Source organism: Mauremys mutica, chromosome 17 (genome assembly GCF_020497125.1).
Source record: "Mauremys mutica isolate MM-2020 ecotype Southern chromosome 17, ASM2049712v1, whole genome shotgun sequence".
Taxonomy (NCBI): domain Eukaryota; kingdom Metazoa; phylum Chordata; order Testudines; family Geoemydidae; genus Mauremys; species Mauremys mutica.
This window is the reverse complement of record NC_059088.1, coordinates 24,204,901-24,219,340: the sequence shown is the minus strand read 5'-3', so window position 1 is coordinate 24,219,340 and position 14,440 is coordinate 24,204,901. Positions and strand designations below refer to the sequence as shown.

General features: G+C 52.3%; 1 protein-coding gene across 2 annotated transcripts in view; it reads right to left on the bottom strand.

The window, feature by feature from the left end:
- Window positions 1-731: 731 nt before the first annotated feature.
- LOC123352029 (nuclear receptor subfamily 2 group F member 5-like) overlaps window positions 732-14,440 on the bottom strand; it is a 34,140-nt gene continuing 20,431 nt past the window's right edge. For both annotated transcript variants that reach the window (XM_044991722.1, XM_044991721.1), the window contains exons 2-3: window positions 9,012-9,536; window positions 732-2,081 (exon numbers count right to left, since the gene is read on the bottom strand). In XM_044991722.1, the coding sequence (XP_044847657.1) occupies window positions 1,807-2,081; window positions 9,012-9,519 (783 nt within the window). In that variant the 5' untranslated portion in view covers window positions 9,520-9,536 and the 3' untranslated portion in view covers window positions 732-1,806. The remainder of the gene's footprint in view (window positions 2,082-9,011; window positions 9,537-14,440) is intronic.

Genomic DNA, 14,440 nt, shown 5'->3' with positions numbered 1-14,440 from the left:
GTCTGCGTAATGGGACACCTGGCCCAGGAGTTGACGACACCACTCATTGTTATATGCTCAGCATTGAACCCTGTAACCAAGGCATTGAATGAAAGGTCCCCAAATCAGAGCCACAAAACAGCCAGATCTGGGGTTCCGGTTCGTGCCTCTCTACAGAAAAGATCCAGTGATGCAGTTGAGACCCAAACCTCCCCAGGGGTCAGTGGCGTTTGGAGCTACGGATTTAGTCTGAGTACATCTCGGGGTGAGATCTTGCCCCCGACTAGGGTGACCAGACAGCAAATGTGAAAAATCGGGATGGGGTGGGAAGGGGGGTACTAGGAGCCTATATAAGCAAAAGACCCAAAAAACAGGACTGGCCATATACAATTGGGACATCTGGTCACCCTAGCCCTCGCTACGGTCCAGATTCAGTAAAGCATCCGCATGCAGGATTCGGGAATGACACTTCCACGCCGGCTTAAAGTTAAGTGCCCCTGGAATAAGTCTCCCCCCCCGAACCTGCATCACCGGCCCTGCCTCCTTTACATTCTTTCCACCAAGGTAACATGTAACAGTGGCGGCTGGGCTAGATTTTCCCCGAGACACGTGCCCCATCCCACTAGGTGGGACCATCTGTCTCCGCCGCCGGTGGCTGGCGAACAGACAGCTCGGCTTCCCAAATGCGCAGAGCCCCAGGGCACTCCAGCAAGAAGAAGAAAACCTGGAATGAATTCAGCAATCATCAGTTTTAATTATAACGCCAGCTCCACCAAAAAAAAAAAAAAAAAGAAGAAGAAGAAGTGGTGGTGGGTTTTTTTTTGTTTTGTTTTGTTTTGTTTGTTTCCAAAGAGAAATCCACAATCCACAGCAAAATATCTTTACAAAGGAGAAGGGAGGAATTAAAAAACAAAAGGAGATGGGGTGGGGGAGAATATACACTTTCATGTTCAAGGGATGAAATTCAGGATATAATATAGGTTTATTTTATTTATAAATAGTCCATGCCTCAGGCCTCTTTTATTCCAAGGGAATTGGTAAACTTCACCCCTCCCCATCCCACCACACACACACGCGCGCACACACACACGGGCAATGAGATTGCAGGCTTGGCTTTGTGTGTGTCTTACCAAGCCGGGACACCCCTCGACACCCCCACCCCCTTTTTTTTTTGACAACCCTCCTGCCCCCACCAAAAAGGGAGAGAGCAATTCGTCGCAGGATCAAGGCCACTCCGGTAATGAGTCCTCAGTTCTCAGCTGCCGGACACCAAATATAGTCAAAAGCCAGAGACAGGCTCGCGTGGGCTCAGCTGCCCAGCTGCCGGGCAGCGGCAAACCGTTGGGTGCTTGGAAGTCCCACGGATGGGGTGCAGCTTGGCCCTGGTTTGCGGAGTCCCCTCGCAGGCCGGGGTAGGAGGAAGGTACAGATTTTTCCGTGCGTACAGGTCAAACAGAAGCAAACGGGTGCAGGTAGCTGCATGATTAAATGTGGTTATGTCCGTGTCACGCTGGTAGATTAGATCGAGGCTGGGGGGTGGGGGGCAAGTGGGAATTCCTGCCCCATTGGAAATGGAACAGGAAGGGCCTTTTGAGAATCGATCCCCTCAAGAATCAGTTCCACTCCCCTTTGTTCTCTGGAGTCCAGACGCTGGGCCCCATGCCCCAGCACCGGGGACCGTCAACCCCCGCCCTCCAACATGCCGGCCGTGAGTCCTGCCCATTCCTCCAAAGCAGGGAGGGGTCACGACGATCCTTCCTGCTCCGGACGGAATCCAGGAGCGCGTCTCCGCTGCCCCGCAAACCCCAGCTCCTCCTGCCGCCCTCCTCACTGTATGGGGATGTAGGGCCAGTTGAAGCTAGATCCCGACAGCAGCATGTCCCGGATTAAGGTCTCGATGGGCGTCTTGCCCACCAGGCGGACGAAGAAGAGCTGCTCGATGACGGGCGCGGAGACGATGCGCAGGGAGGGCATGCGGAGCAGCAGCCGGCCGAAGCGGCTGGGCTGGTTGGGGTACTGATTCCGGACGTACTCCTCCAGGGCGCACTGCGACTTCTCCTGGATGCTCTCCACGGGGCCCAGATCCGAGAGGCCCACTGCGTCTGCAAGGAGAGCAAGGGAGGAGGCGGGTGAGGGAACACGGCTCTCGGTAGCAGCCTGTACAGGGCAGGGCATGGTCAGGGTTAATCTGTGGAACTCCCTGCTGCAGGTCACAGTTGGGGCTAACATGTAGGACTCCTTGGCACAGTAAAGGTTAACCTGTGGGTCTGCCTGGCACAGCCAATTAACCTGCAGGGCTCCCTGGCAATGGGGATCAAATCAATGACCTCGTTAGGCACATTACAGGCTGACCAAACAGACACGGTGCTTGTCTCCAAGCAGTTCCCAACCCAGTTATGTATGTGATGCAACAAGTGAGTAACAAACAACAGAGAGGGACTGGATGTGGAGAGACAAGAGAACCTGGGAAACTGAGGCACTGATAAGTCAATTGACTGTCACAAGATCGCAAGTGGAAATAGAACCCAGAGAGGCCTGAATTTCAGTGACCCTTGTTCTAGCCTCTTGATTGTCCTCTCTTCCAGGAGCCCTGGCTCCCACTCCCCAATGCACCCTTGTTTTGGTACATGAGCGGGTTTTACAGTTTGTATAATTCCTGCACCAAACCACTAGCCACCTGGGCTCGTTAGAGTTCTGAGACCTTCGGCCAAGGAAGGGAGCTTGCGTCAGAGTCCTGTTTAAACTGCAATATGCTACATAAGACCCTGCCAAAAGCTCCCCCCCCAAACATCAGCGGATACCAGCGCTAAATGAAAGGTTCTAAATGAAAACTCTTTGGAGGCATAAAAATGGCCGTTTTTGCAATAACGGAAAATCCCTGGCTAGAGACTCTCAGCTTTTCTTTCTCTGTGGCACGTTTTTACCAAAATCATTCTCAAAAGCCGGATTTTTTCATAAAGGAAAATCTTCAATCGTGATTTCAATTGTTAATCAATCCTGGGAAAAATCATTTTCCGGGTGAGAAATGGGTCTGTTTCAACCCCGGCCCAAAGGACAGAACTGGCACTTCGGTTTGAAGTTTTCAACCCGCTGTGCTGCATACGCTAGTTTTCCCTTCCGGCCCTAAAATGTGCGCAGCGTTTTTGTGCACTGTTCCAAAGCTGCCGCGTCCCACCCCAGCAGTGGCTGCATCGTAGCAGCGGCTGCCGCAATTTCCCCCGGGGCTTTTCGAGACCCTTTGGGATGGAAGGTGCCGATAAACATCTCCGTGATCAAAGAGAAGTGAGCGTTCCATTCCTCGCCCTTCCAAACCCCTTCGCCCAGTGCAGCCTCGTCCCCAGTCCCCAAACGCCTCCCTGCCGTGCCCTCTACGTCTCCCAGCGGCCTATTCTCTCTAGAGCATCGCTCACCCCCGGGCTCCTTCCAGACACATCTCCCCAACCCCAGCCATTCATCCTCGAAGCGGGAGCGGTTCCCCTAGGGCCCGGCGTGCGAGGAGCTGGGTGAAGGTCGGTGTTTCCCAGCCTGCAATAAAGGACACCCCCGGCCCAGCCGAGTTTGCTCAATTCACGGCCTGAATTGAGGCAAAGGAGAAGGGGCTCCTTTCACAGCCCTGAATGAGCTCTCGCCATTCAGTCGGGGGCCGTGACCACCATTGACAGCTCTGAAAGGGGGCTCGGCGCGAACCCATTCACACCCGCAGCCTTTCAGACGCGGCCCCGCTATTACACAGACCGTTAGCCCGGGCTGAAAGAACGGCTCCAACGCCGCCGACAATAGCTGGCTCCTAAAAACTCTCATCGTGCCACCCTTCCTCCAAAGGCCACCAAGAGGCCTGGCGGATGGGGTGCCCCTGGGAGGTGCAGTGGGGGGGAGGGAACGGGCTGTTTGTGCCTCACGCCCTTAGGTGCCCTAGGGGTGTCTTGCAAAAATCTCCCCAGTGTTGCGGCTTCGTTGTTGTTATGGCAGGTCCTAGAGATCCCAGCTGAGATCAGGGCCCTGCGGGGCCGGGTGCTGCACATCCAGCCTCTGCTCTGCAGAGCTTAGTCTCAATAGACAAGACCGACCAAGCATGGGAGTGGAAGCAGAGGCACAGAGACCCTTCCCCCAGCTGAGATCGTGGCCCCATCGTGCCAGGTGCTGTACATACACGTAGCAAGAGACAGACCCTACCCCCAAGAACTTGTCATCGAAATGGACCAGACAGACAAAGAGTGGTTGGGGAAACTGAGGCAGAAAGGGGCAAAGTGACTTACCCAAGATCACACAGCAGGTCAGTGGCAGAGCCAGGATTAAAAGCTAGGTCTCGTGAGAGCCTCGCCAGACCTTAGCCACTAGTCCACGCTGCCTCCCTCTTACTGGGGCGAGCAGCCGGGTTACTCATGCCGTTTGGCTCTGCCGATGCACCTTAGTCCCGTTCCGCGTCCCGCCCTGCTTCCCCGCAAAGCTCTGCTGATGGCCCTTAGTGCTCCTGCTATTCCAGCATTTTTTGATTTCCCTTCCACTGGGAGTCACATTTTCAAGCTTTTCTGTGCTCCCACAAGGGCCAGAAACTTTGTGGTTTTGGTAACGGAAAGCTGAGATTTACACATGGTCACATGACTCCAGGAGCAGGGGCTTTAAAAAAACCAGATGACATAGCAGGAGACTCGCGATAAAGCCAGAAGAGCTAGCAGCACGGGGGGAGACCTCACTGTGTGTGTGTCGGGGAAGGGGGTGTCCCAGAAAATGAATTCCACACTAGGAATTGCTTGACCGTGAAAATGTATTTGGGGGGAAAGTGGGGAAGCCTGGGAAATTTCCCTTCTAAAAACCTGTCCACTTTCAGGCTCTAAATGGTCAGGGGAATTAACTTGAGTTGAGTAAGAGAGGCTGGCTCAGGGGATGGAGAAAAGGGTACATGCAGCTTGGCCTAGATGGAGTCGAGACCAAATGTCACTGGTCGGTGGCCTGGAAACGGAGCTCTCTTCTCGGCTCGTCTGCCGGTCAGGGCTGGCAGCGTGCTGGGGCCGAGGGCAGTGTCCAGCCGCTGCGGTAGCTTGCCCTGCTGCACACATGGCCTTGACCGGAAAAAGGGGGTGCTTCTCCGCGGGCCCCGCGTGGTGCTGTCCTAAGGCTGGCACTTGGCGCTGGCGCGAGTGGCTGGGGCACATGACAAGTCGGATCAGGCTGCGTACAGAAGACACGGGAGATGGGATCTGTGAAGTGGCGCACAGACGGACCACCGAGAGTTGCCTGGGGCAGCAAAACGCATGGTCACTCAGGCTGAGAGGCAGAGGCCAGTAAAGGCAGTGTGGTCTAGTGGTGAGGGAGGTGGTCTAGGAGACCTGGGTTCTATTACTGGTTTCGCTGGGTGGCCTTGGGCAAATCATTTCCCCACCCCCTCCGGTGAGGTTATAAGCTCTTTGGGGCAGGACCTTTTGCTAGGCATGGTACAACACCTAGCGCCATGGAGCCAGCCGCAAGGTCAGCTGGGGCCTCTGGGTGCTACTGTAATAACTGGCCCCGGGATGCCGGCATGAAAGGCTGACAGGGCCCCCTATGAAGCAAACCTGCCCATATTCCACACTGAGATCAGCCTGATCGATGCCGTTTGATGCCAAAGTCTGAGCCCCTCTCTAGCTGCCTTCCCGGGCAATCACCATGGGGGGCCGTGTGGTCAGGCACGGTGGGATCCCTCGCGTAAGGGGCACACGCATGGCTATTCCCGGATGGAGGGGAAACCCTGCCAGGCCTGAGCTGGAGCTCTCATCACGGCGTCGCCAGGCCTCTCGCGACAGCAGCTGGTTTTCCTTAAAGTGCCAGCTCCCAGCATCAGGGGATGATGGGAGAATCTCAGCTTTCCTTCTTCCTTCTGCTTGTTAATTATTTTTTTAAAAGTTCCTTTCTCGCCCCGCCGGTTGCAGCTAGAAGCTGGAAAACGTGAAGCCCACATTTGCTATTGAAAAAGAAATCGCCTCCCGGGAAAGAAAAGCGGGGAGAGGTGAGGGGGGAAATGTTCATTTCTGTTTTTTCTTTGCCGGGTTTTTGACTTCCCTGATTCAGTGAACCTCCTTAGTGACACGGTCTGTTTTTAATCAGCTTCCCTTTCTCCTGAACTCGCAAAATGCTGACAATCTGTCAGGTCTCCAGCACTGCAAGAGAATTGTATAAAAACCCTTGTGGTTTTTGAGCCAATCTTGTGATTTAGGCAGAGGGGCTGGACTCAGGATTTTCAGTGACTCCGACCTGTCAGTAATAGAACAGGCCTACAGGTCACTAATCCACCCAGGCATTCCCTGGCCAGTAAAATATCATCCCTTCCTGACTAGGATCAGATCGGGGATTTTAACCTTAATTGAGAAGGGCTGATTCTTCACCGGTTTTCTGCTCTAAAACCCCATCCGTCGGTGATCAGGGGTCAATCTATCCGCCGACTGGAATGCCGCAGCAGCAAAACAGCCGACTTTTGGAAATACAGGCCTGAACTGAGGGCAAATGTCTAGACTTTTTTAAGGACATCTGCTCTCAGATTCATTTCCCTGTGTGGCTGGGAATACCAGACTTGCCAGGAGATGAACAGACTATTGATCCATTGATCCTGCTTTTTGCCAGACCGGAACAAATGTCTAAGCTATCCAGTCTGTGGGTCACCTGCCTACCGTGTCCTCAGAGACTTATGATCCTGCTGGAATAGACCAATAACCCATTCATATTTCTCCACCTACAACCAATGCTGGATGACCCAACCTAAGTATATGCCTCGCTGTGCGCTTCAGCACAAAGGGAGTGTATGCTAGATTCCACCCAGACCCCAGCTAGCACATCCATGTGGATTTTCCCACACCAGAGTGAGTGTGGAAAATCAGAACAAGGAAACACCCCCACCCATCGCTGCCCTCTTGTGCTGCTGTGGGTAGTGGCTTTTTCTAACGACTGCTCCTCTTTGCACCCCAGCTCCCGGTTCTCCTGTGCAGCGTTGCGGTGAAGTCAGACCCCCCCAGTGCTTGTGATATCAGAACCTACTGCACCGGCAACGGCTGATGTCACCCCAAGGGGCAAACCACCGATTTCAAGGAGAGCCGCTTAGCAAAGAGGAAACCAGAGCTAAGCCCCAGATTCCTGTGTGGACCGAGGCCCCAGAGAAACAGTCAGCAGTGCAAAGCGAGCGTAAGATGCTCCCAGATCAGAACGGTAGTGCGCTGCATTCACTGTGCATCAGCCTAAATAACTGAGCAAGATGCAGGACAAATAGAGAATGCACAAAGTCTCCATGCAAGCCACGGTATGATCTGTAATGGATCCTCTTCTCACAGCTGGGCCACAAAGAGTTTTCCTGATCCATGAAATTTTTTGAGTTATTATCAAAAAATTTCCCACCCTGAATCAGGATGTAAAATCAAAATCTCAAAAATTTTTGCAAATCAAAAATATGGGGGGTGGAAATTGGGTCAGGTCGATTTGAAACATTTTGCTTTGATCATTTTAAAATGCTTTATTTCAATGTCAACCTTTTGATTAAAACACCCCATTTTTTTTAGCCTAAATTTACCAACATTTCAAAACAAACAATTGTTTCGTCTCAGGAAACGGACTCTTTTTGGTTTTGCAAATGTCAGAAATGAAACATTTTGACAATCTCATAACTTTCTTTCCCCAGTAATGGTTCGAGTTGGGAGGTTCTTCAAAACTGACCCCGTTTTGAGAACAATTTGGGTTTGGGTGAATTTTCAGCAAAAAAAATTGCCTGTCAAAATTCCACCTGATGAATGTTAATTAAGCCAGAAACTACCAAGAGGCAGATTTTCAAACAGACTCAACAACCAGCAGCGCCTATTGAAAATTATAATCCAGTAATTTCCATAGAGAACAATGCAAGCGACTGGGTGCTCAGCGCAGTCTTGGAAATCTGGCCCCTTTGTTGGTGTTTAGGTGCCTAAATGAGAGCTGCTGGATGTTAAATTCTTCTGAAAATCTGGAGGAAGGATTGAGAGAAATGAACTAAATCTGATTTCACTGCTGGATGCAGCTCATGGCCTGATCCATGGAGACGGGACTCTGAACACACAAATCAGGATTTAACTTTTTTCTTTAACTTTTTTTTGCTTTGAAGTTCACCTTCAGAAAGACCTTTAGAACCTCCTGTGTTCAAGAACCACGAGTCAGATCCCGCCCCCCATCATGCAATTGGCTTAAAAATGATAAAAAAAATTTAAAGCGAATTCATTTGGGTTTCTTTGCATTCACCGTCTGTCCTTTTGTTTTTGTATTTGGGGGCTTTTTACCCTTTAGGGGTCATGGTTTCCAAGCTTTTTTTCTGCTATGACAAAAGAAAAGCTGAGAAAGAATAAAGTTAAGAATCTCACGTAGTCACATGAGTCCAGGAGCTGGGGCTTTAAGAAAACTAGCAAACATCGTGAGACTCACGATAAAATCAGTGAGTGCTGGCAGGCAACACTGCGCTGTCAGTTTAGCCCCGACCTCCCCAAATTAGGGTTTTGTTTTAAAAAGGAGGCGTTTTAACAAAACCCGATATTAACGGAAACATTTCATGACTTTTTTTAATGCAATTCTCTTGTGATGTTGAAAACCCTAAAGAGCACCAGCATTTTGCTCTAGCAGGCGAAAGTGAAACTGACCAAAAAAAAAGTGAAACAAACATAAAATCCTGACACTGAAAACAGAAATGAACATTTTTTCCATCTCCCCTGCCGCCCACCCCCTTCTCTCCCCGGAGGTGAAGGGACAGAGGAGACACCCCTCAAAACCAAAAGGCTTTAGATCCCATTAAGAAAATGTCAAACGAGGTGGAAAATTTGGGCCGAAAGCCACAATGAAACATTTGTAACCAGCCCTAAGGATGGGGAGGAGGCAGCTACAAACAGGAGACAGACCTGCCCCATCCCCCAGCACAGCTCAGCTGGCCTGCACAAGGCAACCGCCCCTGCCCCTTGCTGCAACTCACCTGGTGCAAACAAGGGGAGGGGCTTGAGACAGGAAGCACCAGTGGGGAGGAGAGATCTGCCCCAGCCCCGTCCCTGAGCGCCACTCACCTGGCGTGAACAGAGCGATGGCCTTGAGGCAGGAGTACTCCGCCGAGTCGACGTGCAGGGCCTTGAGCTTCTCCACCTGCTCCTGGAAGACCCGGATGTGGTCCATGAAGGCCACCACCCGGTCGGCCGGCATGGGCGAGGCGTGGAGGCCGGCGGCCGCCAGCAGCGGGGCCACGTGCAGCGGCATGGAGCACTGGGCGGCGTTGAGCACGAAGAGCTCGCTCCAGGTCATGCGCAGCAGGGACACCTGGTCGGAGAGCTGGAAGTCGGGGAAGAAGGGGATGTTCTTGGCCCACTCGATGGCGCTGAAGAGCAGGCGGGCGGCCAGCTCGCAGATGTTCTCGATGCCCATGATGTTGGACTGCAGGCACTGGGCCCCGTAGCGGGAGGTTGGATAGGGCTCCGCCCGCAGCAGCAGGGAGATGAAGCCGGTCAGGTAGGAGTGGCCGTTGTACGGGTCTCCGTTGTTCAGCAGGTACTGGCCCGGGCTGGTCTGCGTGTGGGCCATGCGTCCCCGTTGCACGGCTGCGGTGAGCGGGAGAGAAGAGGAGAGACGGGATCACCACAGGAACAGCTGCGGGGAAAGCCGGGGGCTAGCAGAGGTGCTCTGGCTCTGTCGGTGACCGCCTGGCCTGAGGCTGGGGTAACTTGGTTCTAATCCCAGTCCTGCCCTGGATCTGAGCCAGATCATCTTCCCTTCTCCGGGGACTTGCAAGACACCCAGGCTGCAATGACGCCCCATCAAAGCCTGAGATTAGAATGGGGCCTTGGGACGGTCCTGGCCCAGGCAAATTGCTTCTCCGCTCTGTGCCTCTGTTTCCCTCACCCACCCTTTGAGCACCTGATCTGGATCGGAAGCTCTTTGGGGGCAGAAGCGTCTAGCTGGGATTCTGAGCTTAGCCGGGGCCTCTACTCTAATACCAAGAAAGAAAGAAAGAATCACAGGGTTGCAGGGGAATTAAATGGGCTTGAACGAACAGCGACTGGGGGAGGGGGCCGCGATGCAGATGACACTTCGGGCAGGGCTGGCTGGAAAGCCAGGCCGGGAACTCAGGCCTTGCTCTCCCACATCTCCGATGAGCTCCCTCCCCGCCTGGCTACCTGGGGTGGGTCACACTCATGGAATTTTCCGTTTTTATTCCCCCACCTCAAAAAATAATAATCAGAACAGCAAGGGAAAGGACTGGGCTGCGAGGGGGAGGGGGCCGGGAGAGGGAAGGCCAGTGACATCTTGGTTTCCATTTACGGGGGATCAACCAAAGCTTCCTAAAAAATCCGACTAAATCTTCTCCGCTTTGTCCGAGGTCGCAGCATGTTCCCCGCTTTTTAGCTGCGGGGTCGGCCGAGTCTAGGGATAGAGTGGGCTTTTCCTCCCTCGGCATTTCCCGATGAGAATCGTTTGGTCGGGAAGTTCCCAACCAGCTCTGGTTGAGGATTCAGGTCTGAGGCTGAACTGGGAGTTGGGTTCAGTGGGGAAGCTTGTGAGATTTGGGCCCAAGCTGCCAAGGGCAGGTAATAATGAGGTGGCTGAAACCCTGTGTAATCAGAGGCCTGTTCCTACAACCTTCGCAATGTCTCAGGCGTACGTGTCGTGAGATTTCAGCGACCTCTGAATCCTCTGTGCCCTGAGGGGTGAGATTTAATCACCCTGGCACAGGTACGACACGTCTTTCTGAAACAGGCCAGGCCTCCGATCAAAAGAGAACGGAGTCAGGGAGGAATCAACCCATTAAAAGCAACTAATCAATCATATGAGTCTAGAGGGAGAAAAGAAAAGAAGGTCACAAAGATGGTAAGAACCACGGTGGGGGAAAAAAATCTGATTGCTGAGGTGGGTAGATTTATAGCTGGTTTAGATGGTGTTAAATTTATAAAGGCTATAAACTCTCCTGCTTCAGGGCGTGAGCTAGCCACTCCCTGAGGAGGTCAGGAAGGAACTTCCTCCAGGAGTAGGTTATTCCACCGGTGTCCACTAGGAGGTGTCCTCTGAGGCATCTAGCCCCAGACGCTTTCGGAGACAGGTTACCAGACCAGAGGGACTCTGGATTCCTGTGTTTAAGGCCTGAGTTTTTTCAAGAGTGCTGAGCACGCACAGTCCCTGACGTGGCCGTTGATCTTTATTGCCCACGCTCTGAGTTCAGGGCGCCACCACAGTCTAGCATTCCCTGCTGCCGCCCCTAGGAAAATGAGAAAGGCTGAGTCTGGTCACAGCAGTCTACCTCTGTGGGCTTCCACGGAGTCGCTCCAGATTGACACCGGCCTGGCGGGAGAGCCGGGTCCAGACGGGGGCGTTAATTAGAAAAGCAAAAAGCAAATCTTGTCTGATTAGGAACACCGGCATTGCCAGACTGCATCAGACCCGAGGTCCAGCTAGCCCAGTGGCCTGTCTCCCGCAGCGCCCAGCACCAGCTGCTTTAGAGGAAGGTGTAGAACCCGGTAGAAGGCAGAAGTGGGAAAATCTGCCCCCATGAAAGTCCCATCCTGATTCTTAATAGTTAGAGCTTTGTTTGAACCCTGAAGCCCGGGGTTTAATCGTTATTATTATTATCATTCCTAGCTGTTATACAGCACTTTTCATCCATAGGTCTCAAAGCGCTTCACAAAGGAGGGTCAATATCATTACTCCCATTTTACAGATGGGGAAACTGAGGCACCAAGCGAGGCCGTGACTTGCCCACCGTCACCCACCCAGGCCAGTTTCAGAGCTAGGAACAGAACCCAGTACTGCTGAGGACCCCGTCCTCCATATACTCAGCCACACTGCCGCCTAGATGGTTTGCTAGCAATAAACATTTAAAACTCGGCTTCTCCACTGCCCTGCGCCTTGTGCTGCCATTGCCGCTGGTGCAAAGTGCTACCACAGCAGAATGGCAGAGTTTCACACCAGCGTAAATGACTGCACAAGGTGTGGGGCAAATGGAGAACCAGGCTCCTTTTACAGGAGAAAAAAAAAACCTTTTGTTGACTAAGCCCTGAGATGATTCAGACTGAAAGAACTTTTAAAATTAAATTTACTTTTCGCCATTGATCCTGTTTTATTTGCTGGCATTTCTCCCAGCTCTCACAGGAACATTATAGCATGAGGGGAGGGTGGGGGGCGGGGAAATCTGGCTATGGAACAAACTCCCTGGGGAGATCAGTCAAATCCAGAGGCTGACTGTCTTAGCGCTTCCTCGTCACACTTGCAACACTGACACCCCCTCTACCCTTGAACCCCAACACAGACTTCCCATCTACCCCCTAATACTGCCACCCCGTCCGTGCCTCACTCCCAATGCAGACATTGCATCTACCCCTGAACCAACACTGGCACCCTGTCTGCACCCAAACACCTACAACCCCCCGCCCCAAAAGGAAATTAATAAAATCTAAAAAAACCCCAACCCCTAAAAGCACCCTGCCCCAAGCAGAGTTTTGACCCCCTAAAAGAGAAAAGTGCCAGAGCTGCCATGAAATCCACTAGGGATTTTGCTCGTGCTCTAGATTTTAAACGGAATGTGCCCAGCTATTGCGATGGTGAGTGGCCGTGTAAAACCCTGAGCTAGATAGAGTGACACTGGTCAATTTAACTTGTTTGTTACTAGTCGGTTTCACTCTCAAACGCCCCCGCAGGAGCCCAAGGATCTTGGCTTTGAGATTCCAGCTAGAACTGTGTATAACAGGTCTTTTGGTTTGCTGGCAGGTCTGAAAAGTTGGGGGGAGAGGAATTGTTTTCGGTGGACACGCAAATGAAATTTTTCAGCATTTTCAGCAAATCGAAACAAAATATTTTCAGGTTGAACAAAATGTTTCACTTGACCCGACCCAAAACGTTTCCTTTCGGCTTCCACCTTTTTAAAAACGGTTTTGCTGTTTTAAGTAAAAATCTGAAAGAATGGAAACAGTTCGTTACCAAAATGTCAAAAAATGAAACATTTTTGACTTGTTCACAATTTTGTTTTAACTGAAACAATTCAACGAAATCGACCCAGACCCGTGAATCGGTCGACCAAAATCTACCCTGTGCAGTCAGAAAATGTTTCAGAGGCATAGTCTCTCTCACCCAACTCTTTTTCCAGTGTGCAAGGGAAGGGTCTGAATTAAAAACCTGTTTGGGCTGAAATGAAAACACAGCCAGTGCTCTGAGGGTGTAAGCCGATCAAGTTTTGTAAATCTTTCCCCCTCGTCTCCTATATGCTGGGTCTGATTCCCTGTTCAGAGCCGCTTCTGAATCACAGTCTTGGTGGGGAAACGGAGGGGGGTGGAGGCACGGTTAAGAAATGGAAGAGACACAGGAACCCAAGGGCAGACCGGTGACGTTAAGTGTATTGTGTTCCATGGAGCTGCAAAATTTGGATTTGGGCCTAATGCAGGATTCAGCTCGTTTGGGGGGGCTTCTGTTATTTGCTTTGCGATATTAAACCCCGCAATCAGCGGTTGTTGGCTAGGACCAGAGTCGGGAAGTCCTGATTCTCCAGTGCCCTGCACCCTGTGCAGACGTTCACGTCAGTGCATGCAAAGTGGGATAAAAATCTACTGTTCTGATGCTGACCACACGGGACACAGGGCTAAGGAGAACCAGGTTCAAGAGATTCTGTGCTTGGTATTGATAAAGAATCCAGGAGGCTCCCACAGGTGGCAAACCCAGGTTCAGCGCCACTTCCGGAGCCGGACTCCGATCTCAGTAACGCCAGGGTAAATGGGGAGTGATTCCACTGAAGTCAGTGGTGTCTCTGCTTTGTAAAACTGGTGTAAACAAGATCAGAGTCAGGCCCTTTTTGTTCCCCTTGAATTCGGACTCTAAAATGGGACCTTCTCTCCCAGACAAAGACGAAACCGACTAAAATAAGATGACCTGCCAGTCGGGATGGGGTGTAAGGTTCTGCAATGAGGCTGATCCTGGGAACACTTACTCTTGGAGTGGGGGCTTTGCAGGATCAGGTTCTGAGTCCCCGTTTCCCTTGCAGCCCAAAGGCGCTTCCCATTGGTGGAATGAGTTTGCCGGGTCTCAGGCAGACTCAGCAGGGAGGCCAAGGGCTGCCTGGGCGCTGAACTCCTCTCTCACCCCAGAGGCAGGGTCAAGGCCTTGTACGCGGGAAGCTCACCCTGCCGCTTCCCCAGCCGTGCAGAGAGAGGACTTGGGGCTCCCGGGGCTTGTCAACTGGGGCTAGTATTGGCCGTCATCTCAGGGCCAATCGCCCCGAGGACGCATCCGGGTGGGCGGGGGGAGAGCAGGGGTCTCCCCTGCTGTGAGAGGATGAACATCGATCACAGCTGGGCAGCTCGGAGGCATCTGAGCGCCCCACCCAACGCAGTCCGTGGGGACACCATGAGGCAGAACTTGGCATATGGAGAGTATTTAACTAGAGGCGTTAGCCACTGTGCTCCTAGCTGGATGGCGCAGTTCTAAAGCCAGGGGTCCTCTGCCTTACTTCCCCACATCCCTGTAA